The 26,603-nt window shown below is 53.0% G+C and overlaps 2 protein-coding genes across 6 annotated transcripts; both read left to right on the top strand.

The window, feature by feature from the left end:
• Positions 1–46: 46 nt before the first annotated feature.
• Positions 47–16,297, top strand: CGN (cingulin). Its single transcript, XM_084222930.1, has 22 exons — positions 47–65; positions 3,936–3,999; positions 4,434–4,548; positions 6,022–7,117; positions 7,455–7,546; positions 7,883–7,952; positions 8,281–8,372; positions 8,807–8,933; positions 9,963–10,142; positions 10,414–10,562; positions 10,710–10,842; positions 10,982–11,044; positions 11,274–11,405; positions 11,758–11,910; positions 12,629–12,799; positions 12,898–13,059; positions 13,281–13,370; positions 13,859–13,942; positions 14,434–14,555; positions 14,853–14,961; positions 15,385–15,548; positions 15,821–16,297. The coding sequence occupies exons 4-22, from the start codon at positions 6,050–6,052 to the stop codon at positions 15,936–15,938; spliced, it is 3,279 nt and encodes a 1,092-aa protein (XP_084079056.1). The 5' UTR covers positions 47–65; positions 3,936–3,999; positions 4,434–4,548; positions 6,022–6,049; the 3' UTR covers positions 15,939–16,297.
• A 1,703-nt stretch (positions 16,298–18,000) lies between these two features.
• Positions 18,001–26,140, top strand: TUFT1 (tuftelin 1). 5 transcript variants are annotated; one of them, XM_084223068.1, is made up of 14 exons: positions 18,001–18,135; positions 19,630–19,740; positions 20,023–20,091; positions 20,722–20,823; positions 21,148–21,222; positions 21,652–21,759; positions 22,236–22,295; positions 22,595–22,675; positions 22,920–23,027; positions 23,211–23,305; positions 23,877–23,982; positions 24,406–24,483; positions 24,995–25,039; positions 25,408–26,140. In XM_084223068.1, exons 1-14 carry the CDS (start codon positions 18,094–18,096, stop codon positions 25,504–25,506), a joined length of 1,179 nt encoding a protein of 392 aa, XP_084079194.1. In that variant the 5' UTR covers positions 18,001–18,093; the 3' UTR covers positions 25,507–26,140. The 5 variants fall into 5 exon arrangements, with proteins under 5 accessions (XP_084079194.1, XP_084079192.1, XP_084079193.1 ...); XM_084223066.1 differs by having other exon boundaries at positions 24,995–25,095; XM_084223067.1 differs by having other exon boundaries at positions 24,400–24,483.
• The last annotated feature ends 463 nt before the right edge of the window (positions 26,141–26,603 follow it).

The raw sequence follows: 26,603 nt of genomic DNA, 5'->3' as shown, positions 1-26,603 counted from the left end.
TCAGTGTCGAGGGGCGGGGCCTGGGCGAAGGTAACAGGTTGCGGTGGCTGCGGCGGGAGCGGGCGGTGAGTGGGGGGGGGGACACCGGGAAACGGGGCCTGGGGACACCGGGCACGGCCTGGGGACACCGGGCACGGGCTGGGGACACCGGACAGGGGTGTGGGGACATCGCACAGGGATCTCGGAACATCGCACAGCGACCGGGGACATCGCGCAGTGGCTGGGGACACCGGACAGGGGTGTGGGGACACCGGACAGGGGCCGGTGGCACGGGAGCGGGCCTTGCCGCCTGGGCGGGGGGCTTGGTGACACCGGACAGGGGGTTGGGGACACCCGGCAGGGTGCTAGTGGCACGAGAGGGGGGGCTGCTGGCACGGGACGGGGCGCTGGTGGCACCGGAGAGGGCGCTGGTGGCACCGGACAGGGTCTTGTCCCACCGGGCAGAGCCCGGAGACAGCGGGGGGGGGGCGCTGGTGACACCGGAGGAGGCGCCGGTGACAGCGGAGGAGGTGCCGGTGACACCGGAGACGCTCGCGGTGGCCCCGGGAAGGGAGCCGGGGACACGCAGAGGGCGCTGGTGACACGGGACAGGGTCCGGGTGACGCGCAGAGGAGCCCGGGGGCACGGGGAGCGGTCCTGGGAACTCGGGACAGGGCCCTGGTGTCCCTTCATGGGGTCCTACCCTATGGAAAGGGGCCCCGGTGTCCTTCTATGGGGTCCCAGTGTCCCATTGTAGGGTCCCAGTGTCCCCTTATGGGGTCCCAGTGTCCCCTTACAGGTTCCCAGTGTCCCTTTTTGGGGTCCCAGTGTCCCCTTATGGGGTCCCAGTGTCCCTCTGTGGGATCCCAGTGTCCCTTTTTGGGGTCCCAGTGTCCCCTTACGGGGTCCCAGTGTTCCTTTTTGGGGTCCCAGTGTCCTTTTGTGGGGTCCCAGTGTCCCCTTACAGGTTCCCAGTGTCCCCTTACAGGTTCCCAGTGTCCCCTTATGGGGTCCAAGTGTCCCCTTATGGGGTCCCAGTGTCCCTCTGTGGGGTCCCAGTGTCCCCTTTTGGGGTCCCAGTGTCCCGTTATGGGGTCCCAGTGTCCCCTTTTGGGGTCCCAGTGTCCCGTTATGGGGTCCCAGTGTCCCCTTTTGGGGTCCCAGTGTCCCTTTTGGGGTCCCAGTGTCCCTTTTTGGGGTCCTGTCCCATGGGATCCCCTCAGAAAACCCTTCCCAACCTTTCAGGGCAGCGCAACTTCCGCCTTTTATCCCTTCAATAATTTGGGAAACGTCCAGGGGGATTTTTGGAGCCTCTTCCCGAAGCCAGGGGATCCCAAATCCAGGGGATCCCAAATCCAGGGGATCCCAGTCCAAGGGGTTTTGTCCCTTTTTGTTCCGTGTTTTTGGGATCGCTCCCGGCGTTCCCAGACCGGTCAGGCCGGTTTGGGACCATCGGAATTCCCTTTCCCTGGGCAGGGTTTGAGGTTTCCCTGCGGCTTTTTGGGGCCAGGAAGAGAATTCCCAGGGGGATGTGTGGGATTGAACTCGGGGCCAATTCCTCAGGGCAGGAATTTCAGGGTGAAATCCGGGATGGAGCTCAGGGCAAACCCAGAGTGACCCCAAAGCCTGCAGGGATTTTGGTGTCCAGGGAACGGGATTGTTCCCCGTTATCCCAAAGGAATGGGGTCATTCCTGGTTATCCCAAAGGAATGGGATCATTCCCGGGTGTCCTGAGGGATGGGATCATTCCCCATTCCCAGTTATCCCGAGGGATGGGATCATTCCCGGTTATCCCAAAGGAACGGAATCATTCCTGGTTATCCCAAAGGAATGGGATCATTCCCGGTTATCCCAAAGGAATGGGATCGTTCCCAGTTATCCCAAGGGATGGGATCATTCCCGGTTATCCCAAAGGAATGGGATCGTTCCCGGTTATCCCAAAGGAATGGGATCATTCCCGGTTATCCCAAGGGATGGGATCATTCGCGGTTATCCCAAAGGAATGGGATCGTTCCCGGTTATCCCAAGGGATGGGATCATTCCCAGTTATCCCAAGGGATGGGATCATTCCCAGTTATCCCAAAGGAATGGGATCATTCCTGGTTATCCCAAAGGAACGGGATCGTTCCCAGTTATCCTAAAGGAATGGGATCATTCCCGGTTATCCCAAGGAATGGGATCGTTCCCGGTTATCCCAAAGGAATGGGATCATTCCCGGTTATCCCGAGGGATGGGATCGTTCCCGGTTATCCCAAAGGAATGGGATCGTTGCCGGTTATCCCAAAGGAATGGGATCATTCCCGGTTATCCCGAGGGATGGGATCATTCCCAGTTATCCCAAAGGAATGGGATCGTTCCCGGTTATCCCAAAGGAATGGGATCATTCCCGGTTATCCCGAGGGATGGGATCATTCCCGGTTATCCCAAAGGAATGGGATCGTTCTCGGTTATCCCAAGGGAATGGGATCATTCCCGGTTATCCCAAAGGAATGGGATCATTCCCCATTCCCAGTTATCCCGAGGCTTTTCCGCGCTTGGGAATTTTATCCCGTGGGCTCCGGTTCCCCGGGCTCGATTTCCTTGGAAACCGTCACCGGATCCCGGTGGGGCCCGCTGGGATCGGGGTCGGGATCGCCCCGGGATCGTCCCGGACGGATTTCCCGGGATTTGGGGTCGATGGTTAACCCGGGAACTCAGCCCGGGGCCGGGCTGGAATTCCTGGAATTCAGCTCGGCAGGGAGCAGCTCCTGAGGGACGATCCCAATCCCGAACATTCCCGATCCCAATCCCGAACATTCCCGATCCCAATCCCGAACATTCCCGATCCCAATCCCGAACATTCCCGATCCCAAATGGAAACCCCCCTCCCCACCCTCTTCCCAGGGGAAAGATCCCATTCCCCCATTCCCGACCCTTTTTCCGGGTGAAAATTCCCATTTTTCCAGGTGCAATTCCCTCTCCCCCCTCTCGATCTCCGCCCCTCCCCGGTTTCGGGTTCCCAGGAAAACGGGAAAAACTGGAAAATCCGGAAAAGCCTCTCCCGGTGTTTTGGGCGCGGCTCCAAATTCCCGGACTTTGGCCCCAAACAACGCCCGGGGGAGGAGCCGAGGGCGGGATTTTGGGAAAGATCCCAAAAAAAATCCCCCCGGAGGCAAAAAAACCTGGGATGGTTTGGGATAATTAATTTGAGATAATTTGGGATAATTAATTTGGGATAATTTGAGATAATTTGAGGTAATTTAGGATCATTAGGGACAATTCATTTGGGATAATTTGGGATCGTTATGGAATTCTTTGGGATTATTTGGAGCTCGATTTGGGCCCCAGGGAATAGGGCAGAATTTTGGGGAAACAAAGCAGAATTTTGGGAAAACCTCACTGGGGCCATCCTGAATTTTGGGAAGATCCCAACCCAGCAATTTTTGGAATATTTTGGGAAGATTTGGGATTTTTTCCTTCCTTTCCCACCTTTGACCAGTCGGATTTTTCCCTCCCTTTCTCCATTCTCAAAATTCCAAATTCCCTTTTCCTCCTTCAGGAACAGGGGAAAAAAAAAAAAAAAAAATTCTGGAAAAGCAACTCCAGTTTTGGGTTTTTTTCCCAGATTTTCCAGCCGCTCCGGGAATTACCAAACTGCTTTTTCTGGGTCGGAGCCACAAAGGCTCTTTGTGCTCCCCTGGATCCCAGCCAGCCGGAAAATTCCCAAAATTCCACCCTTCTAGAGGGGCCAGGATGACCTCTCCTGATTTTTCCTGACCCCATTCCCAGGGAAAATTCCCATTTTGGGGTTTTTTTTAGGCCCTAAATTCCCTTTTCCTGCTTTTTTCCTTCTGCTTTTCCATGGAAATCCATGAAATTCCAGTTTTTCTCAGCCCCCAAATTTGCATTTTCCTGGTTTTTCCCCATTTTTTCAGGCCCAAAATTCCCTTTTCCTGGTTTCATTTTTTTCCTTTCAGTTTTCCAGTGAAATCCTGGGACAGCAAAAGAGCAATTCCTCTCCCGTTTTTTCAGGAATATCAGGTGCTCTCCCGGTTTTCCAGCCCTCCCCCGTTCCCGGTTTTTCCGGAGCCATCTGGGAACATTCCCAACCCCCTCCCCCCCCCATGGATTCTCCACCTGCTCCAGGATGGAGCTGGGATGGACCCAAGGGTTGGGGATGGATCCAGGGATTTGGGATGGATTCCGGAATTTGGGGTGGATTCTGGGATTCCGGATGGATTCTGGGATCTGGGATGGATCCAAGGATTTGGGATGGATCCAGGGATTTGGGATGGAATCTGGGATCTGGGATGGATTCTAGGATCTGGGATGGATCCAGGGATTTGGGATGGATTCCGGAATTTGAGATGGATTCTGGAATTTGGGGTGGATTCCGGGATCAGGGATGGATTCTGGGATTTGGGACGGATCCCAGCCCTTCCCGGTGATCCCGACCCCTCCCGGCCCTTCCCAAGGCCTTCTCTGGATTCCGTCGGGATCGCTCCCAGCCCCGCCCCGGCCCCTCCCCTGCTGCCCTTTGGCCACCTGGACAAAATTCCCGGTTTTCTGCCCGCGGCGCTCCCGGCTCAGGTCAGTCCCTGGATTTCCTGGATCCCGGGGGTTTGGGGATTTGGGAATTCCGCTCCCGGGATCCTTCCCCTGCCATTCCAGGGATATTGAGATTCCTGGGATTTGTGGTGATTCCAAAGGGACGGCAGAATTCGGGGATTCGGTGATTGGGGGAGTTGGGGATTCGGGAATTCCGTTCCCAGGATCCTTCCCCTGCCATTCCAGGGATTTGTGGGGATTCTGGAGGGGCAGCAGGATTTGGCCTGAGATCCTTTTCCCCACGCCCATCCTCAATCCCTTTGGGATTTTCTAGGGGATTTTTTGGGGAATTTCCCGACACTTCAGACCCATCCCGGCATCCCCAAATCCCCGAAATCCCTACAAACATCCCCAAATCCCAACAAACAACCCCCAAATCCCAACAAACATCCCAAATCCCAGCAAACATCCCCAAATCCCAACAAACATCCCCAAATCCCCCTTCCCCCGCTCGTTCCGCAGCTCCTCGCGTCATTCCCGATTTATTCCCGCGAAAAAAAATGCCGGGATTTGGGGCAGAATCGCGGCTTTTCCAACCCGAAATTCCCGTTTTTTTTCCCAGCCGCAGCTACTCCCGGGAAAAAACCGGGATTTGGAGCCGATTCGGGGCGGGCTCGCGGCTTTTGCTTCCCAAAATTCCCGATTTTTTTCCCGGGGCTTCCAGAGGATTTCTGGGATCGAGGGCGGGGGAAGGTTTCGTCCTTGCGCTGCTCTCAAAACGTCACCGCTCGTCCAAAAACCGGGGAAAAACTGGGGAAAACCCGGGAAAATGAGAGGAAAAGGGGGAAAACGGGAAAAAAGGGCAGGGGAAAGGAGGAGAGAAGTGAAAAAAGGAGGAAAAAAGGGGAACGCCGGGAAAACAAAAGGAAAAAAAACCGGGGAGAAAAGGGGGGAAAAGGGGGAAGGGGTTAAAAAATGGGGGAAACCGGGGGGGGGGGGGGGAAATGAGAAACTGGGAAAAAATGGGGGAAAATGGGAAAAAAGGGGGAAACCTGGAATAAAATGAGGAAAACTGGGGGGAAAGCGGGGAAAAAAAAAAAGCTGGAAAAGTGCAGTGAAAGCGGTATAAGTGGGGGAGAAACAGGGGAAAAAAAGGGGAATGACGGGGGAAAAAAAAGGAAAAGCAGGAGGAAAACCGCGATAAAATGGGGAAAAAAACAGGATAAAATGGGGAAATAACCGCGATAAAATGGGGAAATAACTGCGATAAAATGGGGGAAAAAACAGGATAAAATGGGGAAATAACCGCGATAAAATGGGGAAATAACCGCGATAAAATGGGGAAAAAGCCGCGAAAAACGGGGCGGGGGGGGGGGGGGGGGGGGGGGGATGAGGAAAACCGGCAGAGAGAAACGCAGGGAAAAAAAGGAAAGCCGGGGAAAAACCCGCGCAAAACGGGGGAGAAAGGGGGGAAATGGGGGAAAACCGAGGGAAACTCTTTTTTTTCCCCTCTAGGCAGCGCGAATCCGGCCGCTGGCGGGCCATGGCGGAGCAGCCGCTGGACCACGGCGTCCAGATCCGCTTCATCAGCGACCTGCGGGAGCCGCGGCGCACCCCGCGCCCCGCCCGCGGCCGCGGCGGCTCCTACGGCGTGGCCGTGCGGGTGCAGGGCATCGCCGGGCAGCCCTTCGTGGTGCTCAACAGCGGCGAGCGCGGCGGCGACAGCTTCGGCGTGCAGATCAAAGGGGGACACCCCGGGACGGTTCCGAACGCCCCCCGAGCCCGGGCACCGAGCGGCTCCGAGGAGGAGGAGGAGGGCGGCGAGGGGGAGATTCGGGACGGGGGGATACGGGGCGGGCGCGGGTTCTCAGATCAGGGAGGTTCAGGGGGGTCCCGAGGGTTCCCCAAGGGTTTGGGGAAGGAGTTGGGGGGAGTTGAGGGGATCCCCAGGTTCTCAGATCAGGGAGGTTCAGGGGGGTCCCGGGGGGTCCCAAAATCCTGGGATGAGGAGCTGAGGAAGGTCCCCAAATCCTCTGATCAGGAAATTCCGGGGGGATCGCGGGGGGTCCCCAGATCCTGGGATGAGGAGCTGAGGAAGGTCCCCAAATCCTCGGATCAGGAAATTCCGGGGGGATCCCGGGGGGCCCCAAAATCCTGTGATGAGGAAACTTCCGGGCGGTCTCGGGGCATCCCAAAATCCTCGGATCAGGAGCCGGGAAGATCCCGGGATGCCCCGAGGTCCTCGGATCAGCACCTGAAAATCCCCAAACCCTCGGAGGAGCTGCGCCGATCCCAATCGCACGGGGACCTCAGCGCGCCTTTTCCCAAAAGCGGGGAAAAAGTGGGAAAAAAGGATGCTGCAATTCCCCAAATTCCCGGGGATGTGGACACGGAACCGCTGCGCTCCGTGGATTCCCTGATCACCAAATTCGACGGGAATTTGCCCCGCGGGCGAGCGGCGCGGAGGTTCCGCGGCCCCGGAGCGGCTCCAAGGAAGCGCTCGCAGAGTTTGGATGCGCGGAATTCCCGGGAATCCGCCGCGATTCCGCCCCAAATTCCCCAAATCCCCCGCGGGTTTGGGGGCGTGGAGGAGCAGAGCGTGGAGATGCAGGTATCTGGGGGGAAATTCCTCAAATTTTTTTTTTCCCTAAATTATGGGGGTTTTACATGAAAATTGGTGGTTTTCCTAAAAAAAAAAGGGTTTTTTTCCTATAAAATTTAAGTTTTCCCAGTAAATTTGGGGTTTTTTCTCATGACATTAGAGTTTGTTACCTATAAAATTGGGGTTTTTTTTTTCCCCCATTAAATTTGGGTTATTTTCCTGTGAAATTGTAGTTTCCCCTATAAAATAATGGGGTTTTCCTCTAAAATTTGGGGTTTTTCCCCCCTCTGGAATGCGGGATTTGGGGGTTTTGTTGGAATTGAGGGGTTTTTGTTCCCTCCTGAAGCTGAAATCCACCCCAGACCTGCTGCGGGATCAGCGGGAACTGGGGGGTGGCGAAAACCCCACCGAGCTCATCTACAGCATCCTAAAGGAGGGGTGAGCCCCCAAACACCCCAAAAAGACCCCAAAATCCCCCCCAAACCACATAAATCCCCTAAAATATCCCCAAAATCCCTGTACAATCCCATAAAATCTCTCTAAATTCTCCCAAATCCCCCAAATTTCCCCCAAAGGCCACAAAACCCCCTCCAAACCTCCCTAAAATTCCCCCAAATGCCCCAAAACTGCCCTAAAATTTCCCCTCCATGGCCTCAATTCCCAAATATTTTCCCCAAATTCGGGATTTGGGGGAATCCAGCAGCAGTTCCTGCCCTTCCCTTTTCCTGTGACCCCGTTCCCAATTTTTTTCCCCCAATCCGACCCCAAATCCAGGAGCTCCGAGAGCGAAATTTCCCTGAAAAGGAAAACCTCGAGGCTGCTGGGAAAATTCCAGGAGCTGGCGGTGAGCAGGAACATTCCAGGGGTTTGGGATTTGGGGTGTGGGATTTGGGATTTGGGATGGCTTTGAGATTGGGGATGGGTTTGGGATTTGGGGTTCGGGATTTAGGATTTAGGATTTGGGATGGCTGTGAGATTGGGGATGGGTTTGGGATGGATTTGGGATTTGGGATGGGTTTGGGATTTGGGGTTCAGGATTTAGGATTTAGGATTTGGGATGGCTGTGAGATTGGGCATGGGTTTGGGATGGATTTGGGATTTGGGATGGGTTTGGGATTTGGGATTTTAGGATGGGATGTCCCCAACATCCCAAATGTCCCCGAATGTCCCAGAGTTCCATGGCGGCTCCGGACTCACCCCAATCCCAAATCCTGCGGGAGGCCCTGGACAGGAAATCTGAGGAGCTGCAGCGGAGCCAGGCCCAGTAATGGGGTCATCGATGGGGGGGATGGGTTTGGGGTCAACCCCGCTGTCCCTCTGGGGTTTGGGGTCATTCCCAGGGGTTTGGGATCCCCTGAAGGGTTGGAGGCAGGTTTGGGGTGGCCCTTTGGGGTTTGGGGTCACCCTTGGTGTCCCTTTGGGGTCTGAGGTTCCCTAAAGGGTCAGGGGCAGTCTTGGATGGCCCTTTGGGGTCACTGTGGGTCCCCCTTTGTCCCTTTTGGGGTTTGGGGCCCAAAGACCCTTTCAAGACTCTTTATACCTCCCTTAATCCCCCTCAAAGACCCCCAAACCTCCCCTAATTCCACCCAACCCCCCCCAAATCCCCTCTGGACCCCCCCAAAAAAACCAGGAACCCTTTATTTCCCCCCAAAAGCCCCAATAACCCCCGATTTCCCCCGTTAACCCTTGACTGCCCAGGCTGAGCGAGCTGAGAGCCGCCAAGGAGGCGCTGGAGGCGCGGCTGGGCCACCTCGAGGGGCAGCTGCTGGCCACCGACCCCAAAAGTGACCCCAAAAGTGACCCCGACACAGAGGGCCTCTACCAGGTACCCCTGAAAACATCCAAAATGGGGGGAAAAAAAATCCGCAAAAAAGCCCAAAAAGCCTCAAAAATGAGAAAAATCCCAATAAAAACCACACACACACAAAAAAACCCCCAAAACTCCAAATCCCAAATTTGCCGTTCCCAGGAACTCCTGGAATCCTGGGAAGGCTCGAGGAGGCTTGGGATTTTTTGCCACCCCCAAATCCCAGTTTTCCCATTTCCCAGGATCTCTGGGAATGCTGGGAGCAGCTGGAAGAGGTTTTGGGGTCACAGCCAGATCCCAAATCCCAGGTTTCCCATTTCCCCAACTTTTCCCATTCCCAGGAGCTGCAGGAGTGCTCGGAGCAGCTGCAGGAAGTTCTGGGGTTTTTCCATGTCCCAAATCCTGAATTTCCTATTCCCAGGAGGTTTTGGGGTTTTCCCAGGTCCCAGATCCCAAATTCCCCATTTCCAGGAGCTGCAGGAGTGTTGGGAGCAGCTCCAGGAACTTTTGAGGGTTTTCCCAGGTCCCAAATCCCAAATTCCCCATTCCCAGGAGGTTTTGAGGGTTTTTCCACATCCCCAAATCCCAAGTTTCCCGTTCCCAGGAGCTGCAGGAGTGCCGGGAGCAGCTCCAGGAGGTTCTGGGGTTTTCCCATGTCCCAAATCCCCAATTCCCCATTCCCAGGAGGTTTTGGGGTTTTTCCACATCCCAAATCCCAAATTCCCCATTCCCAGGAGGTTTTGGGGTTTTTCCATATCCCAAATCCCAAATTCCCCATTCCCAGGAGGTTTTGGGGTTTTTCCACATCCCAAATCCCAAATTCCCCATTCCCAGGAGGCTCTGGGGTTTTTCCCACATCCCAAATCCCGGTTTTCCCGTTCCCAGGAGCTGCAGGAGTGCCGGGAGCAGCTGCAGGAGGCTCTGGGGTTTTTCCCACATCCCAAATCCCGGTTTTCCCGTTCCCAGGAGCTGCAGGAGTGCCGGGAGCAGCTGCAGGAGGCTCTGGGGTTTTTCTCACATCCCAAATCCCGGTTTTCCCGTTCCCAGGAGCTGCAGGAGTGCCGGGAGCAGCTGCAGGAGGCTCTGGGCTCGCGGCGGCGCCAGGAGCGGGAGCTGCAGGCGCTCAAGGGGGCCCTGAAGGCCGAAGTGGCCGCGCACGATTCCGACCTGGAGCGGCTCCGGGGGGAGATGGAGGCGATCCGGGGGCAGACGGAGCGGGTCTCGGAGGTGGGGATCTGGGTGGGAATTCGGGGTGGGAGTCCAGGGTGGGAATTCGGGGTGGGAATTCAGGGTGGGAATCCGGGGTGGCGCTGGGAATCCCAGGCTTCTCCCCGAATTCCAAACCTCTGGAATGGGGGAAAAAAAACCCCAGTGGAACGTGGGAAAAATTGGGAAAAACCCCTCTGGAATTTCCGAGGACTCGGCACCGAACCTACGCATATTTTGGCTCAAGTTCTTGGGGAATTTTTTTTTTGGGAATCCTGTCAATTCCTTGCAGGAGAAATCCAGCCTGGAGCAGGAACGGGAGAATTTGGGAATGCAGCTCCGGAATCTGCGGCGGGAGCTGGAGGAGAGCGCCGAGGAGACGGAGCAGTGGCGGGAAATGTTCCAGAAAAACAAGGAAGAGCTGCGGAATTCCAAGCAGGAGTGAGTCCCGGAGCCTGGGGGGATCCGAAATTTGGGATTTTCCCGAGACTTTCCAGGATTTTCTGCTCCAAATCCCAACCAAGCAGGGTCGGGGATTTCGGGATGGAGGGAATGTGGGGAATTTTGGGAATGGCTGGGATTTTCCAGGCTGCTGCAGGCGCGGCTGGAGCGGGAGGAGTTGGAGGAGGAGCTCCGGGAGCTCCAGGAGCGATTCCAGGCGGTGCGGGAGGATCGGGATCGAGCCCGGAGCGACCCCCGGGAGATGGAAAAGCTCCGCAAGGTGCGAGAAATACGGGAAGTTTTATGCCAAAATTCGGGATTTCCCCCCAAATTTGTGAATTTTCTTTTTTGGCTTAAATTTGGGATTTTTTTCCTCCCAGTATTCGAGATTATTCCCCCAAAATCCATTATTTTTGCAGGAGTTGGAGCAGGCCCGGAAGGATCTGGAAAAGCTCCGGGGGGAGCGAGACGAGGCTGCTCAGGTAAGGGGAGGAAATCCCAGGAATTGGGACTTTTTTGGAAATTTTTGTGACTTTTTTGGAATTTGGGGCTCCAGATTTGCTCATTGTGGGCTCTGCCAAAATCTTCCCAAAAAATTAAAAAGAGTTCCCACAAAATCCCCCCAAAAAGCCTCCAAAATCCAAAAAATTCTTCAAAAATCCCCCCAAATTAAAAAAAAAAGTCTCCAAAATCTCCTCTGGATCCCCCAAGGCCCAGATTTCCCTGGAATCGGCGCTGGAGGCATCGGAGGAGGCACGGAAAGTTCTGGAGTCACGGCTTGAGGAATCCCAGAAACAGCGGGAAAACTGGGAACAGCTCCAGGAGAAAGTGGCTGAACTGGAGGTACCGGGGACTCCGAAAAATCCAAACTGGAGGGGCTGGGAATTCCCAAAAGCCCAAAGAAAAATCCCCCCAAAAAATCCCCAAAAATCAAAAAACCCCACTCCAACCTCCCCCAAAAATCTGGGAATTCCCAAAAGCCCAAAGAAAAATCCCCCAAAAAATCCCAAAAAAATCAAAAAACCCCTCTCCAACCTCCCCCAAAAATCTGGGAATTCCCAAAAGCCCAAAGAAAAATCCCCCAAAAAATCAAAAAACCCCACTCCAACCTCCCCCAAAAATCCCCAAAAAAATTCCCCAAGCCCCGAGACGACCCCAGAAGCCCCCAAAGGCCGCGGTCCCATCTCTCGGGCAGGGGGAGCGCGCGGCGCTGGCCGAGGCGCTGGGATCGGGCGCCGAGCGGGAGCGGGAGCTGGAGTCGAGCCTGGAGCGATCCCAGCGGGAGTTGCGGGATCTGGGATCGGCGCTGAGCGAGGAGCGGCGCCGGAGGGATCGGCTCGGCCAGGAGGTCTGGGAATTCCCGGAATTCCGGGGCTTTCGTGGAGTTTTGGGGATTTTTTTGGGGAATTATTGGGGGGGTTCTTCCGTGGAATTGCGGCGTTTTCCCTGCGGGATTTGGGATTGGCGCTGAGCGGGGAGCGGCTCCAGTGGGAACGGCTCAGCCAGGAGGTCTGGGAATTCCCGGAATTCCGGGGTTTTCTGGAGTTTTGGGGATTTTTTTTGGTTTTTTGGGGGGTTATTGGGGGGGTTCTTTCGTGGAATTGTGGGGTTTTCCCTGCGGGATTTGGAATCCACGCTGAGCAAGGAGCGGCTTCAGTGGGAACAGCCCAGGCAGGAGGTCTGGGAATTCCCGGAATTCCGGGGTTTTCTGGAGTTTTGGGGGATTTTTTTTTTGGGAATTATTGTGGGGTTTTCCCTGTGGGATTTGGGATCGGCGCTGTGCGAGGAGCAGGGCTGGCGGGAAAAGATTCCAGGGATTTTCAGGGAATTTTGGGGGTTTTTCATTGAATTTCAGAGGGTTTTTCGTGGCATTTTGGGGTGGGGTTTTTTGGGGGGAAGTTGGGGGCTTTTTCCCCATTGAATTCTGGGGGCTTTTCCGTGGAATTTTCAGCTTTTTTTTGTGGAATTCTGGGATTTCTGCCCCCTGAAATTTCCACCACAACCCCCAGATTCCAGCTTTGGCACCGTCCCACAAAATTTCCGATCCCAAAATTCGCATTTTTCAGCTGGAGCAGATGACAGCGGAATCCCAGAGCTCCTTGGCCTCGCTCCGATCCCAACTGGAAGAATTCCAGGAAAAATCCCGGCGGGAGCTCACGGATTCCCAAAAAATCGCCCAAGACCGTGAGGCTGAGGCGGAAAAATTCCAACAGAACCTTGGGAAGCTCCAGGATGAGGTTTGTGGGGAATCAGAGATGATTTTTCCTGGAATTCTGCGGATTTTTGGGGAAAATCGGGCTGGAAATTTGGGGGAATTTTGGGGTTTTTCCGGCAGGTTTCCCGGCTGAAGGAGACGATCCAGGAAAACCGGGAAGAGCGGGATCGGATCCTGCTGGACAAGGAGCTGCTGCTGAAGAGGCTCCAGGAGCTGGAGCAGGACCTGGAAAATCGGAAGCGATCCCAGGAAGAGCGAGCCTGGCATTCCAAGGCACTGGAGGTGGGGATTCCTGAAAAAAAAAAAAAAATCCCAGAAAATTCTCCAAAAAATGGAAAAAAAATTCCCAATATCGCTCACAGGAAAATCCCCCCTCAAAAATCATGGAAAATTCCTAAAGAATTGCCGGAAGATGCCCAGAAATTTCCCCAAAAATTCGCCCCAAATTTTTCCAAAATTCCCAGAAAATTCCCCCCAAAATTTCCATCCTGAATTCCCACCAGGAAAAATCCAAACGTTTGGAATTGGAGCTGGATGAGGAGCGGAGCTCAGTGGAGCTGCTGAGCGAGAGGGTGACCCGGAGCCGGGATCAGGTAAAATCCTGGGAATTTTGGGAATTCTCATCTCGGCAAAAACGGAATTCTCCTGGAATTCCAAGCCCCCCTGCCCCCCTCAAGGATCCATCTGAAAATTCCAACTGGGTATTGTCAGCTGGGGTGGGAATGGGGATTGGAAGAGGTTGGGAAAAGGGATAAAGAATTCCCAAAGGAATTCCCAATTTTTGATATTTGGGCGGGAATTTGGGGATTAAATCCCAAAGGGATTTAATCTGGGATTTTCCCAAACTTTATTCCCTCCTTTTTTCCCAGAAATTCCAAGGCATAAATGGGGCATAAAATGGGATTTTTTTCCCAATTTTTCCCATTTTTCCAGCTGGGAGTAATCCCAGGGATCCTTTTCCCACAATTCCCAGAGAATCCCAGCACATCTCCTAATCCCATTCCTGAAATCCATGGAAAAATCCATGGAAATCCATGGAACATCCTGGAAATCCCTGGATTTTTTCCATTTTTATTCCCAGATCGAGCAGCTGCGGGCAGAGCTGCTCCAGGAACGTTCCAGCCGCCAGGACCTGGAATGTGACAAATCCTCCCTGGAGCGCCAGGTGCGGGAAATCCCTGGGAAAATCCTGGAAGAATCCCTGGATCCAGCCTCCAATCCTGGCGGGAATGGCCCAGGGGGAACCCAGATTTCGTGAGGAATTCTGGGAAAAGAGCCCTTGGGAATGGGGTCATCATTCCAAAGACTTTTCCCAGTTTTTTTCCTGCTTTTTCTGTTTTTTTTTTTTTTTTTGTTTTGTTTTCTTCCTGTTTTTTCCCAGCTTTTCCTGCTTTTCCTTTTATTCCCAGTCCCAAATTCTGGGGTTGTCTGCCCCCCTCCCAGGGTGTTTCCCCTGCAGAATTCCAACAGAATTCCCACTTTTCCTGTGCAGAATTCCCACTTTTCCCCACAGACCACTCCCAGAATTCCCACTTTTCCCCACCTTCCCGACTCCTGGAATCCTGCAAAGAATTCCCAGAATTCCTCCCCATTGGAAAACTTTGCAAAACCAGGAAGAGCCCTGGGATCAGAGGGATTTTGGGGATTTTTTCCCAGAACAAGGAGCTGAAGAACCGGCTGGCCGCTTCCGAGGGGCAGCAGCGACCTGGGAACAGCCGGAATTCCCAGCTGGAATCGCAGCTGGAAGAGCTCCGGGAGCAGCTCCAGGCCGAGGAGAGGTGCCTGATCCCAAATCCCAAATTTTTCCAATCCCAATTCCCAAATTTTCCATAGTCCCAAATCCAACTTCCCCATTCCCAAATCTCAAATCCCAATTCCCAAATTTTTCCATAATCCCAAATCCCTTAAAAATCCCTCAAAAAAATCCTTGAAAATTCCTTACCAATTCCTGAAAATTGCTTAAAAAATCCTTAACATGCCTGAAATTCCTTAAAATCCCATCAATGTCCATCAAAATCCCACTCCCAGGCTGCTGCAAAGGGCGTGGAATCAATGGAATTCCCATTTTTCCATAGGGAGAAGAGTGTCCTGCTCTCGTCCAACCGGAAGCTGGAGCGGAAAATCAAGGAATTGTCGCTGCAGCTGGACGAGGAGCGGCAGAGCAGCAGCAACCAAAGGGACCAGGTGGGGCTGGAATTCCTGGAATTCCATTGAAAAATCTGGGAAAGGATGCAGGATTCATCCCGAAAATCCCATCTGCGCCACGACAGGGAATCCTGAAACGGTTTGGTCTGGGAAAGATCCCAAAGATCCTTAAAAATTCCATAAAAATCCGAGGCCAGGGACATTCCCACCATCTCAGGGGTAGGGAATCCATGGAAAAAACAGAGCTTGGATCCTGCAAATCCCTAAAATCCCATCCAAGGAATTCCTGGAATGATTTGCGATTGGAAAAAAAAAACCCCAAAATCCTTAAAAATTCCCTTTAAAATCCCTAAATAATCCTTTAAAATTAAAATTCCAAGGCCAGGGCCAGGCCTGGGCACCCCAGGATTCTCCCAAAATTCCCAAATCCCGAATTTGACCCCCAATCCCGGGAATTCCCAGCTGAGCCTGCGGGTGAAGGCCCTGAAGCGCCAGGTGGATGAATCCGAGGAGGAAATCGAGCGCTTGGAAAACGCCCGGAAAAAATCCCAGCGGGAGCTGGAGGAGCAGCAGGAGCTCAACGAGCAGCTCCAGCGGCGCCTGAAATCCATGGAAAAGGAGGCCTGGTAAGGGAATTCTGGTTTGGAAAAGGCTGGGAATTCCATGGAAGAGGCCAGGAATTCCATGGAAAAGGCTGGGAATTCCATGGGAGAGGCCGAGAATTCCATGGAAGAGCCCGGGAATTCCATGGAAAAGGCTGGAATTCCATGGGAGAGGCCAGGAATTCCATGGAAAAGGCCGGAATTCCATGGAAAAGGCTTGGAATTCCATGGAAAAGGCTTGGAATTCCATGGAAAAGGCCGGGATTCCATGGAAAAGGTGGAATTCTCCCCCGCAGGCGCCGCGCCGTGGACTCAGCGCTGCAGGATGAGCGGCTGAGCTCGGATGAGGAGTTCGGATCCGCGGCCATCGCCTCCCTCCTGAGCGAGGCCAACCTGCAGGCCAGCTCCTGCTGAGCCTGGGAGGGAACCCCGGGAATGCCGGGAATGCCGGAGCCATCGTCGTCATCATCGTCATCATCGTCATCAGCATCATCAGCATCTAGGCCGGGATCGGTTCCAGGATTGGTCCCATCCTGGGACTGGTTCCGGGGTCATCCCTGGGATCAGCTCCCTCCTGCTGATTCCCGGGAATTCCGGAGCTGGGATCGAGTCCAGGATCAGCCCTGGGATCAGCCCTGGAATTCCAGCCGGGATCAGCCCTGGGCTGCGGCTGCTCCATAGGAAAAAATTCCCAAAGCGAGGACATGAAGGAGGAAGGGGTGGGACCCTGTGGGAATCCTGGGATTTCCAGGATTTCCAGGGATTTCCCAGAATTTCCAGGGATTTCCTGGAATTTCCCCATTCCAGGAATTTTTATTCCCACCTGCTCCCGAAGATGTTTGGAATAAAATCCAGTGGTTTAAGGGCAGCAGGGTCTGGAATTTTTGGGAATTCTGAGGGGGAATTCTGAGTGGGAATTCTAGGTGGGAAGGTTCAGGAATTTTCAGGAACTCCGGGCGGGGAATTTTGGGGAATTCTGGGTGGGACTTGGGAATCCTCAGGCAGGAATTCTCAGGAATTCTGGGTGGGAATTCTCGGGTGCCACCTCTGTCCCCCGGTGTCCCCTGGTGTCTCTGTGCCACCACCCCGGCAGGGCCGTGCCCGGTGCCCGCCCCGCGTCCGCACAGGTGACATCGGAATGTCCCCAGCAGGTGGCACTGGAGCCACCCCTGTCCCCTGTGGCCACCTCTGACCGTGTCCCCTGCGGTCACTTTGTGGCCACCGCCCCGGAAGGGCCGCGCCCACGCAGGTGACACCGGCATGTCCCCCAGCAGGTGCCACCCCTGTCCCCTGCGGTCACCGTGTGGCCACCGCCCAGGGAGGTGCCACCGCCCGGTGCCCCAGAAGGTGCCGTCACCGCCACCTCTGTCCCCTGGTGTCCCCTGGTGTTCCCCGGTGTCCCCTGTGCCCGGTGCCCCGCCGGTGCCACCTCTAGTATCCCCTGTGGCCACCACCTGTGCCAGCCCCCGCAGGTGCCACCGCTGCCGCCTCTGTCCCCTGCTGTCCCCACCCCGGAAGGGCCGTGCCCGGTGCCCTCGGAGGTGCCCCCGGACCGGCCCGACCGGTCCCGCGCTGTCCCCACCCCTCCGTGCCTCAGTTTCCCCCGAGCCATGGGGACATCCCGGGGACAGCGCTGCCGGAATTCCAATCCCTGAAATTCCCGGGAATTCCCAGTCTCCGCCGTTCTCTGGAAGTCCCTGAAATTCCCTCAAGTTCCTCGAAATTCCCCGAAATTCCCTGAAATTCCCCGGGGTTGCCTGGGATTCCGCTGTGCCACTGTCCCCGGGCATGTCCCCAAGGTGTCCCCAGGAGGGGACACGCCCGGGGGACACCGCGGTGGCACCGGGGGGTGGGGACAGCGCCTGGCACGGCTCTGGGGCGGCCTGGCACGGCTTTGGGGACGCGCCCGGGCTGGGCTTGGCACGGCTCCAGCCTTGGCAGGGCAAGGCCAGGGCGGGGCTTTGGCACGGCTGGGGACACGCGGGTGTGACACTGGCACGGCTTGGGCACACCCGGGTGTGACACTGGCACAGCCTGGCACGGCTCAGGTCACCTTGGGCACGGCTTGGCACAGCTTTGCCCCAATTTCCCCCCAGTTTCGCCCCAATTTTTCCCACTTTTTGCCCACTTTTATCCCAACGTTCCCCCAGTTTTATCCCAACTTTCTCAACCGCTTTCCCCCGCTTTTTCCCAATTCTCCCGCTTTTTCCCCGATTCTCCCCCTTTTCCCCCAATTCTCCCCCTTTTTTCCCGATTCTCCCCCTTTTCCCCCAATTCTCCCCCTTTTTTCCCGATTCTCCCCCTTTTTTCTCGATTCTCCCCCTTTTTTTCCAATTCTCCCCCTTTTTTCGCGATTCTCCCAACTTCCCCTCCTTCCCTTGTGGGCGTGGCCTCCCCATTGTGGGCGTGCCCACTTTGTCCCGTAACCAATCCTAGCCATGCCCAAACATGGGCAGGACCCAGGAGGGAGCGTGGCCAAACCCCGCGAAAAACACCCAAAGCCCGGGGGAGCGTGGCCTGCGTGGGCGTGGCCACCTGGCTCAGGTGAGGCGGAAGTGGCGGCAGGGCCATGAACGGGCTCTCGGGCTGGGCCGCGCTCCCGGAATCCCCGGTAAGGACGCCCCGGGACCCTTCCCCGAATTCCCAAACCCTGCCCTAAAAATCCCTCCCAAATTCCTGCGGCATTCCCAAAAAGTTCCTGGATCTTCCGCTGATATCCCCGGGAAAATTCCTTTCTTTTGTCTCTTCCCGGAACTCCCGGGACTTTTTTTTTTTGCCCCTTTTGGGATCCCTTTGGAATGCCCAGGATCCCGCCCCAAATTCCCGGATCCTACCCAAAATTCCTGGATCTCTTCCCTAAAAATTTCGGGACCCTTTCCCGAAATTCGCGGATCCCCTTCCCAAAATTGCCGGGCCTCTCCTTTCCCCACTCCCGGAACTCTCGGGCTCTTCCCGCCCTCCTGGGAGGAGTTTGGGGGATCCCAAATCCCTTTGGAACTCCCGGGACCTCCTCACAAAATTCCTAAATCCTTCCCAAAATTCTCGAATCCCTTCTCTAAAATCCCCAGGACCCCCCCCTCCCCCCCGCCCCCTCCAAAATTTCCGGGTTCCTCCTTTTCCTCATTCCGGGAATTCCCAGAATTCCCGGGATTCTTCCCCCTCCTGGAACGACTTTTGGGGGATCCCAAACTCCCTTGGAATTTCCGGGACCCCTCCCAAAATTCCCAAATCCTCCCCAAAATTCCCTCTGGACCCCTCCCCAAAATTCCTGAGTCCCTCCTTTTCCTCATTCCCGGAATTCCCGGTATGATTTTTGGGCGATCCCAAATCCCTTTTCCCCACGTTCCAACCCCAAACCCATCCGGGATCTTCCCGGCTCCGTTTTCGCCTGGAATTCCCGGGAATCTCTCCCCAAAATCCCGACTGTTTTGGGAATTCCGAACCCCAGGGGGCGGGGCCGTCCCGGAATTTTCCGGCTGGGATTTGAGGAGTTTTCCCAATTTTTTTCCCGTTTTTTTTTTTCCCGCTTTTCCCAGACGGGCCTTGGGGCGGGGCTGGTGCATTCCCAAAAATCCAACCCTGCCCCAAATCCCGGGAAATTTGGGAATTTCATGTCTCACATCCCAACGATCCCAGTTTTTTTTGAGGATTTGGGGAACTCCGGGATTTTTCCCAGGATTCTAGGCTGCTTTTCCTGGTTTTCCTGAGGGAAATTCCTCATTCCCAACCTTTTAAGGAGCAGTTTGGGATCGCCGGGAATTCCCAGAAATCCCATGGTTTTTTTGGAATCCCCACTCCTGGAATTTTTGGGATTCCCCATTCCAGGATTTTTGGGATTCTCTCCCCATTCTTCCACGCTTTTCCCAAAAAATCCTTTGGAATGATGGAAAAAACCTTGGAAAAGTTGGAAAAATTGCCTTGGGGATTCTGGGATGGGGTTGTGATTTTGGGATTCCCCATCCCAGAAGCTTTGTGATTCCCAAAATTCCCATTCCCAGTGAATTCCTCCCAAAAAATCCCCCGGGGCTGGGCTGGAAAACTCCTTGGGAATGAAAATTTGGGAATTTTGCGCATTTTCCGGTTCAGGGCAGATTTTTCCTGGCAGGAGCTGAGCATGAGGCGCCCCACAGAATTCCCAGAATTTCCCAGCCCTGAAAACTCCCCCGGATCCCTGGAAGATTCCGGAGGGGGCCCCAAGTCTGCCTGGAATCCGGAGGTGAGTCCTGGAATTTTTGGAAAATTCCCCCCCCCCAAAAATCCAGATCCAGTGTCGCTTTTTTTCCTTTTCTCCTTCCTGATCCCAGCGGAGAAATCCAGGAAGGGTGGGATTTATCCCGGATTTATCCTGGATTTCTTCCCAGTTTATCCCGGATTCTTTCTGAATTTATCCCAAATTTTTACTGGACATTTACTGGATTTCTTCCCAATTTACCCTGAGCTCGGCTTTGCCCAAAATGCTGATTTTTAGTCCTAATTTCAAACCGGGTTTAACCTTTAGGAGGCCGGGCCGGTGCTGAGGCTGCGCCTGCCCCGAGACCCCCCCGGGGAGCCCCGGCCCAAACAGAAGGTGCGGAAAAAGCAGGACTGGGGGGAAATTTGGGAATTTTAGGGAAAAGTGAGAATTTAGGGAGGAAATTAGTGAGTTTGGGGGAAAATTTGGGAATTTGGGGGGGGCGGTGGAAAGGGGGTTTGGGGATTATTCTGGGAATTTGGGGGGGGGGAATTGTGGTGAAAAATTCAGGATTGGGGGGGGAATGGGAAATCTGGGATTGTTGTGGGAATTTTGGGGGGAATTCTGGGAATTTTGGGGGAAAACTGGGGGTCTTGTGGGGAAATTTGGGAGTTTGGGGGGGTAAAACCAGGAATTTGGGGGAGGAAAATGGGAATTTTGGGATAACTCTGGGATTTTGGGGATGAAAATTCAGGATGTTGGAGGGAAGTCTTGGATTTTGTGGTAAAATCCAGGAGTTTTGGGATCATTTTGATAGAGGGAATGGGATCAAGGTTTTCCCAGATTTATTCGCAGCAGGAAACAGCTGAAAATCCTGGATTTTTCCATGACAATCCTGGAATTTTCCCTCCAAACCTGGCATTTTTGGGACAATTCCTACCCGGCCACCGCCCTTAGGGTGGCAAATCCCAAATCTGGGCTTTTCCTCAGCATTTTTTCCCAAAATCACCGTGTTTTCCCCCAAAGCCGGTGGGCAGAGCCTTCGCCATGGTGGCCAAGAGATCTGATGGGAATTCTTTGGCCTCGGAGTGCGTCAAGTCCAAGGACGGTGACGAGGAGATCATCAAGGTGCCCCACATCCTGGGATTTCTGTGTAGAGTTTGAGGGATAAAACGTGGATTTCTTGGGGTTTAGAGTGGATTTGGGGGACTCCAGGTGGAATTTTGGGAATTCCTCGTGGATTTCAGGGAATTCCACTCCTTGGGAAAAAACACAGGTGGGGAAACCCCTCCCAAGACAAACTCCAGAAAATTGAAATTTAACGGGAAAATTCAGGGACAGAAAATTTCGGGAAGTTTTGGGAAGCCTTGCCCTGACCCCTTTGGATCCACTGGAATTCCTGGAGGGATTTGGGACATTCCCAAACCTGTTTTATTCCCGTTCCCATTCCAGGTTTATCTCAAGGCTCGCGCCGACCACGAGGAACCGGTGACACAACTCAAGAGCGAAGTCCGGCACATCCAGGAGGTGAGATTCACAAAATTCCACAAAATTCCTTGAAAATTCTGCAAAATTCCCACAAATTCCTGTAAAATTCCCTGATTTTCTCACGGAGGTCCCTGAGTTTACATGAAATTCCTAAAAAAAAATCCTCTCAAAATTCTCCAAATCTCAGCACAAATTCCCCTCAAAACTCACAAAAAATTCCCCTCAAAATTCCCCCAAATTTTCCCTGAATTATCCCAAAATTCCCAAAAAATTACCATACAATTCCTGTATAATCTTCCCCCAAATTTTTCCTGAATTTTATTCCAATTCCCAAAGAGCTTCCCAGATTTTTGAATTTTATTTTCATTTATTTTCTTGTCATTGGATTTTTTACCTTTTTCCTCTTCCAAATTCCCTGGAAATTCCCAGATCCCAAGAAAACCCCAATTTTACCTTTTTTTCTCCCAGGCCGGGAGCGCCCTCAAAAAACTCCGTGAAGATTTGAGCACCAAACTTCAGACCCGGACGGAATTTCTGGAATTCCGGGAATTCCAGGAGTACCAGGAGAGCTCTGAGGTAAAAAATTAGGGAATTACAAAACAAAAAAAGGTGGAATTTTCCCCTGGAAAAACCATTTCAGAGGGATTTTGGGTGAAAAAGGGGTATAATCCCAATTTTTCTTGTGGGAAAAGGGGAAATTCCCATTTTTTTCAGGGAAAATGGGAGGAATTCCCATGTTTGGGGTGGTGGAGGGGAAAAATTCCAATTTTTGGGAGGGAAACCAGGAAAACTCTATTTTGGGTGAAAAATGGGAAATTTGGGATTTTCTGGAAGGATTTCACAGCTCCCAGCGATGATCCTGGAATTTTGGAGTTGTTGCTTTGCCAAAATTCCCAAATTTTGCTCCAAACTGGGAGGCAGGAGCACGTCCTAGAAATAAAAAATGGGGAAAAAATGGGAATAAATCCATTGAAATTTGGGAAAAGGGAATAGGAGAATTAGAAGAATGGTGGATAAATCCCAATTTTCCCCCTTTTTTCCCTGGATTCCAGGTGGTGCTGGAGAAGCGGAACCAGAGCTGCTCCTGCCGGGGAAATTCCCAGGAAAATTCGGTAGGGAACAGAAAAAAATCCGGAATTTTCCAGGATGGCATTTGGGATTGGGGTGAAAACGTTTTAGAAACCTGTTTTCCACCCAAAAATGGGGAGTATTTGTGATTAATTTGGGAATTTTTGGTGTTTTCCACCGAATTTTGAGTCCTGAAATTCCAAGTTTTAACTGGGATTTGGGATGCTAGGTTTTTAAGCTAAGAATCCCGAATTTTGTGAATTTTCGAGCTCTTGGGAAATTAAAAATGTGGGAGTTTTGGATGTTTGGGGGACACTGGGGCCTTTTGGGGCCGTTCCTGCAGGAGGACCCCGAGGCCCCGCGGCTCCTGTGGAGGCTCCAGGAGGCAGAAAAGCGGCACCAGCTGGAGCGGAACGGCCTCGAGGTGAGCCTGGAATTCCCAAAAATCCGGAATTTCACCCAAATTCAGGAATCTCAGGGGATTCTGGGATTTTAAGGGGCAACTTTGTCCAAATTTTGGAATTTTAGAGGAGATGCTGGGGTTTCTGAGGAACTGTTCCCCTTGGGGTTTTTTGAGGGTTCTCCAGGAAAATCCTCCTGCTGAGGAAAGTTCTGGAATGTGTCCTGGGATCGTGGGAGAGCCAGAATTCCCGGATTTCCTATTGCAGAGGGCGCTGCTGCGGTGCCAGGAGGACACGGAGCGGGCGGATTCCGCCCGCAGCCGAGCGGAGACGGAGGTGGAGCAGCTCCAGAGGCTCCTGGCAGGCATGGAGAAGGTGATTTGGGATCAGGATGGGGGGGTTTGGGATCAGGAACCAGGATTGGGAGGAATGGATTTGGGACTGGGATGAGCCGGGGGCCATTCCCGATATCCCACCCCATTCCTGATGGCCTGACCTATTCCCCATTTCCCACTATCCCATTATCCCATATCCCATATCTCGTTCCCCAATCTGCAGGATCACCGGGACCTGCTGGTGCGGATGGAGTCGGGGCAGGCGGAGCTGGAGCGGCTCCGGAAGGCAGAAGGGGAGAGAGCGGCGCAGCAGGAGCGGTGGGAATCCAGGAATGGGAATTCTGGGAGTGTGGGAATCTGGGAATGGGAATTGCAGGAATGGGGGAATCCTGGAAATGAGAAAATCCCAGGAATGCCCAGTTCCTGATGTCCTGACTTGTTCCCGATATCCAAAGATCTTTTAGGATGGGCGTTCCCAGTTTTTTGGGGGGTTGGGCATTCCCATATTTTTTGGGATGGGCATTCCCAGGGTTTTTTTGGGGTGAGTATTCCTGGTTTTTTTTTTGTGGTGGACATTCCCAGGTTCTTTTGGTGGGTGGACATTCCCTTTTTTTTTTTTTTTTTTTAGTGGGAATTCCAGAGTTTTATTGCTGTGAACATTCCCAGTTTATTTTAGGTGAACATTCCCATTTATTTTTTCGGGATGAGCATTCCCAGGTCTTTTTGCTGTGAGCAATCCCAGTTTTTTTTAGCTGAACGCTCCCAATATTTTTTTGTATGTGGCCATTCCCAGGCTGTTTCTGGAGTAGGAATTCTAGGTTTTTTTGGTGTGGGCATTCCCAGTTTTTTTGCAGACTGTTCCTGGAGATTTTCCCCGGTATTTTCTCAGCTCCTCCCAGCTGGAGAAGGAGGTGGCGGTGCTCCGGGAGAAAATCCATCACCTGGATGACATGCTCAAGAGCCAGCAGCGCAAAGTCCGCCAGATGATCGAGCAGGTGATGGGAAAACTGGGAAAAACCCTGGAAAATCCAGGGAAAAAACAGGGAGAACTCTGGGAAAAAATGGGGAAAAATACCCAGAAAAAATGGGGAAAAAGGGGGAAAAACAGGGGAAAACCAGAGGAAAACCCAGGAAAATTTTAGGAGAACCTAGGAAAGAAACTGGGAAAAACCTGGGAAAGAACCTGGGAAAGACATGAAAAAATCTGTGAAAAACTGGGGGAAAAAATCAGTGAAAAACTGGGAAAAAACCCAGGAAAAATCCAGGCAAAATCCATGAAAAAATCTGGGGGAAATCTGGGAAAAATCCAGGAAAACCTCCAGGGGAAAAAAACGGGGAAAAAAGGAAAAATGAAGGAGAAATCCGGGAAAAATCCGGGAATTGCCAGTCCCTTGGAAATGTCTGGGTTGCAGCTGCAGAATTCCAAGACCGTGATCCAGGCCAAGGATGCAGCAATCCAGGAGCTGAAGGAAAGAGTTTCCTACCTGGAAGCAGAGGTGAGGCCCGGAATTCTGGGGGCTGGATCCGAGCCTGCATCTTCTTGGAATGTTGGGATCGGGGCTGGGCTCCTTGTGGGGGCTATTGGGGAACTGGGAATGGGGGAAAAGCAGGAAAAAGGTGGGAAAAGCAGGAGAAAGGTAGGAAAATGGTGGGAGGTAATCATGATCTAGAAAGTCCCAAAACACCAAAAAAAAAAAAAAAGCTGGAAAAAACCCCAAATTCCCAACCTGAGCCCGACTATTTCCACCAGGATTTGGGAAATTCCTGGGAAATTCCTAATCCAACAGTGAGATTGAGGAATTTGGGGATGGAAAATTCCCCCGATCCTCATTTTTCCTGTGACAAATCTTCCTAAATAACTCAGGAACTCCCCAGTCCCATCCCTATACTCCAAATTCTCCCAAATCCCCAAAAATTCCCCTTCCGGGCACAGAGGGAGCACCCCAGGGCAGCTCTCCAGGGTTGGAAAATCCTTTCCAGATCCCGAATCCTGTTTTTTTTCCCCAGAATCTGGAGATGCATGACCGGATCGAGCACCTGATCGAGAAACAAGTGAGCCGGGGCGGGAGCAGTGCCCGCGCGCGCTCCAAGTCGGAATATGTCAGCAGGTGCGGCGGGAATTCCAGGATCAGGGTCGGGGATTCCGGGATCTCTCCAGGATTTTGGGGGTTCTCTTTGGGATTTTGGGATGAACTGTTGGATTTTGGGGTTCTCTTTTGGATTTAGGGGCCAACTTTTGGAATTTTGGGGTGCTCTCCCAGATTTGGGAATAATTGAAATCTCCTGTAGTTTTTCCGTGTCTGCAGCAGATCCCAAATCCCTCCCACAGGAATTTTTAGGGGTCTGGATCTCCCCAAAACCCTTTTCCTTGTTTGTTCCTATTGAAAATTCCTTTTATTTTTTTTTTCCCCTTTTCCCAGCAAACGCCTCCCAGGCCCGAAGCCGCTGCCCCTGATCCGAGTGGTGGAAACCTGAATTTTGGGGTCCGGGCCCAGCCGGATCCTTCCCCTTCAGAATGACCGGAATTCCCAGCTGGACTCAGAGCCCTTCCTGAGGGAAGAGGTTTGGAATCGCCCAGGGCACGATTCCAGGTCGGAATCGGGAATTTTCCCCCTTTTTCCCAGTGATTTTCTGGCTCTCGCCATTGCCGTGTGGATTCCAGATGTTTTTCCCAACCAGATTTGGGATTTCCCCTTTTTTTTGGGGGGGAGTTTCCAAATCAAAATCTTGGATTCTGCTTTTTTCCTGAAGAAAAATTCCAAAAAGCTGGGAGCCACCATACCTCTGACCTCCAACACCACCCTTGGACTTGGAAAATGCTCTCCCAACCCTAAAAATTCCATGTTTTTTCCTGCAGAATCCTGTGTTTTTCCCACAGAATTCCCTGCTTTTCCCGCAGAATTCCCTGCTTTCCCCCAAATGATTATTGTTGGAATTCCCACGATTTTGGGATTTTATTCCCTGTATTTATTTCCGTAAATTATCGGAGTCTCCCGGTGAGGTGGGGGATGGGCACAGGCCAAAATTCCCGGGAATTTTGGCCCAGGACTGCCCCAATCCCACGTTTGACCCCGGAGGCTCCAACCAGGATCCCTTGGGATTCCCTTGGAATTTTTTAATTCCTGGTTTTCGTATTAAAGATAAAAAATTCTGTCTGCTTTAAATCCCAGAAGTTGTGATTGGTTGGAAAAGATTGGGAATTTTTGGGGGAAGTTGGGGGGTTTTTCCCTGGGTTTTTTGGCTTTGGCTTCTTTGGTTTTTCTGGGTCCTGATTCTGTGGGAATGGGGTAACTTTGGGATTGGGATTAGGGCTTTCCTGGTTCCCAGAACAGGGTGGGGGGGACTCAGGATGGGATTTGACGGGTCTCAGATTCACCTGCAGGTCCCCAGAATTCCTCTCCAGAAGGTTTGGAGCCCCAGGATCCATGGATTTACGGAGAGGGGGGCCTGGGGACACCTGAGACTCTTGGGAATGACCAAGAGGGGACACCCAGGACAACTGGGAATGGCCAAGGGATTACTAGAAATGACCTAGAGAGGAAAAGATGAAAAAAGGAGAGAGAAATGAAAATAAAAAGAAAAATACAGGAAAATACAGAAAAAAGAGAGCACAAAA

Source organism: Fringilla coelebs (genome assembly GCF_963513975.1).
Source record: "Fringilla coelebs genome assembly, chromosome: 29".
NCBI classification, from domain to species: Eukaryota; Metazoa; Chordata; class Aves; order Passeriformes; family Fringillidae; genus Fringilla; species Fringilla coelebs.
The sequence above is the reverse complement of the archived record's forward strand: the minus strand, read 5'-3'. Positions and strand labels throughout refer to the sequence as shown.

Bases quoted from the DNA above. Each gene is read 5' to 3' on its own strand.
- CGN (XM_084222930.1), top strand. From the start codon at position 6,050: ATGGCGGAGCAGCCGCTGGACCACGGCGTCCAGATCCGCTTCATCAGC. The intron at 8,934-9,962 runs GTACCCCTGAAA...TCCCGTTCCCAG, and splicing joins ACACAGAGGGCCTCTACCAG to GAGCTGCAGGAGTGCCGGGA. The intron at 11,911-12,628 runs GTCTGGGAATTC...CGCATTTTTCAG, and splicing joins GGGATCGGCTCGGCCAGGAG to CTGGAGCAGATGACAGCGGA.
- TUFT1 (XM_084223065.1), top strand. From the start codon at position 18,094: ATGAACGGGCTCTCGGGCTGGGCCGCGCTCCCGGAATCCCCG. The intron at 19,741-20,022 runs GTGAGTCCTGGA...TTTAACCTTTAG, and splicing joins AGTCTGCCTGGAATCCGGAG to GAGGCCGGGCCGGTGCTGAG. The intron at 21,760-22,235 runs GTAAAAAATTAG...CCTGGATTCCAG, and splicing joins AGTACCAGGAGAGCTCTGAG to GTGGTGCTGGAGAAGCGGAA.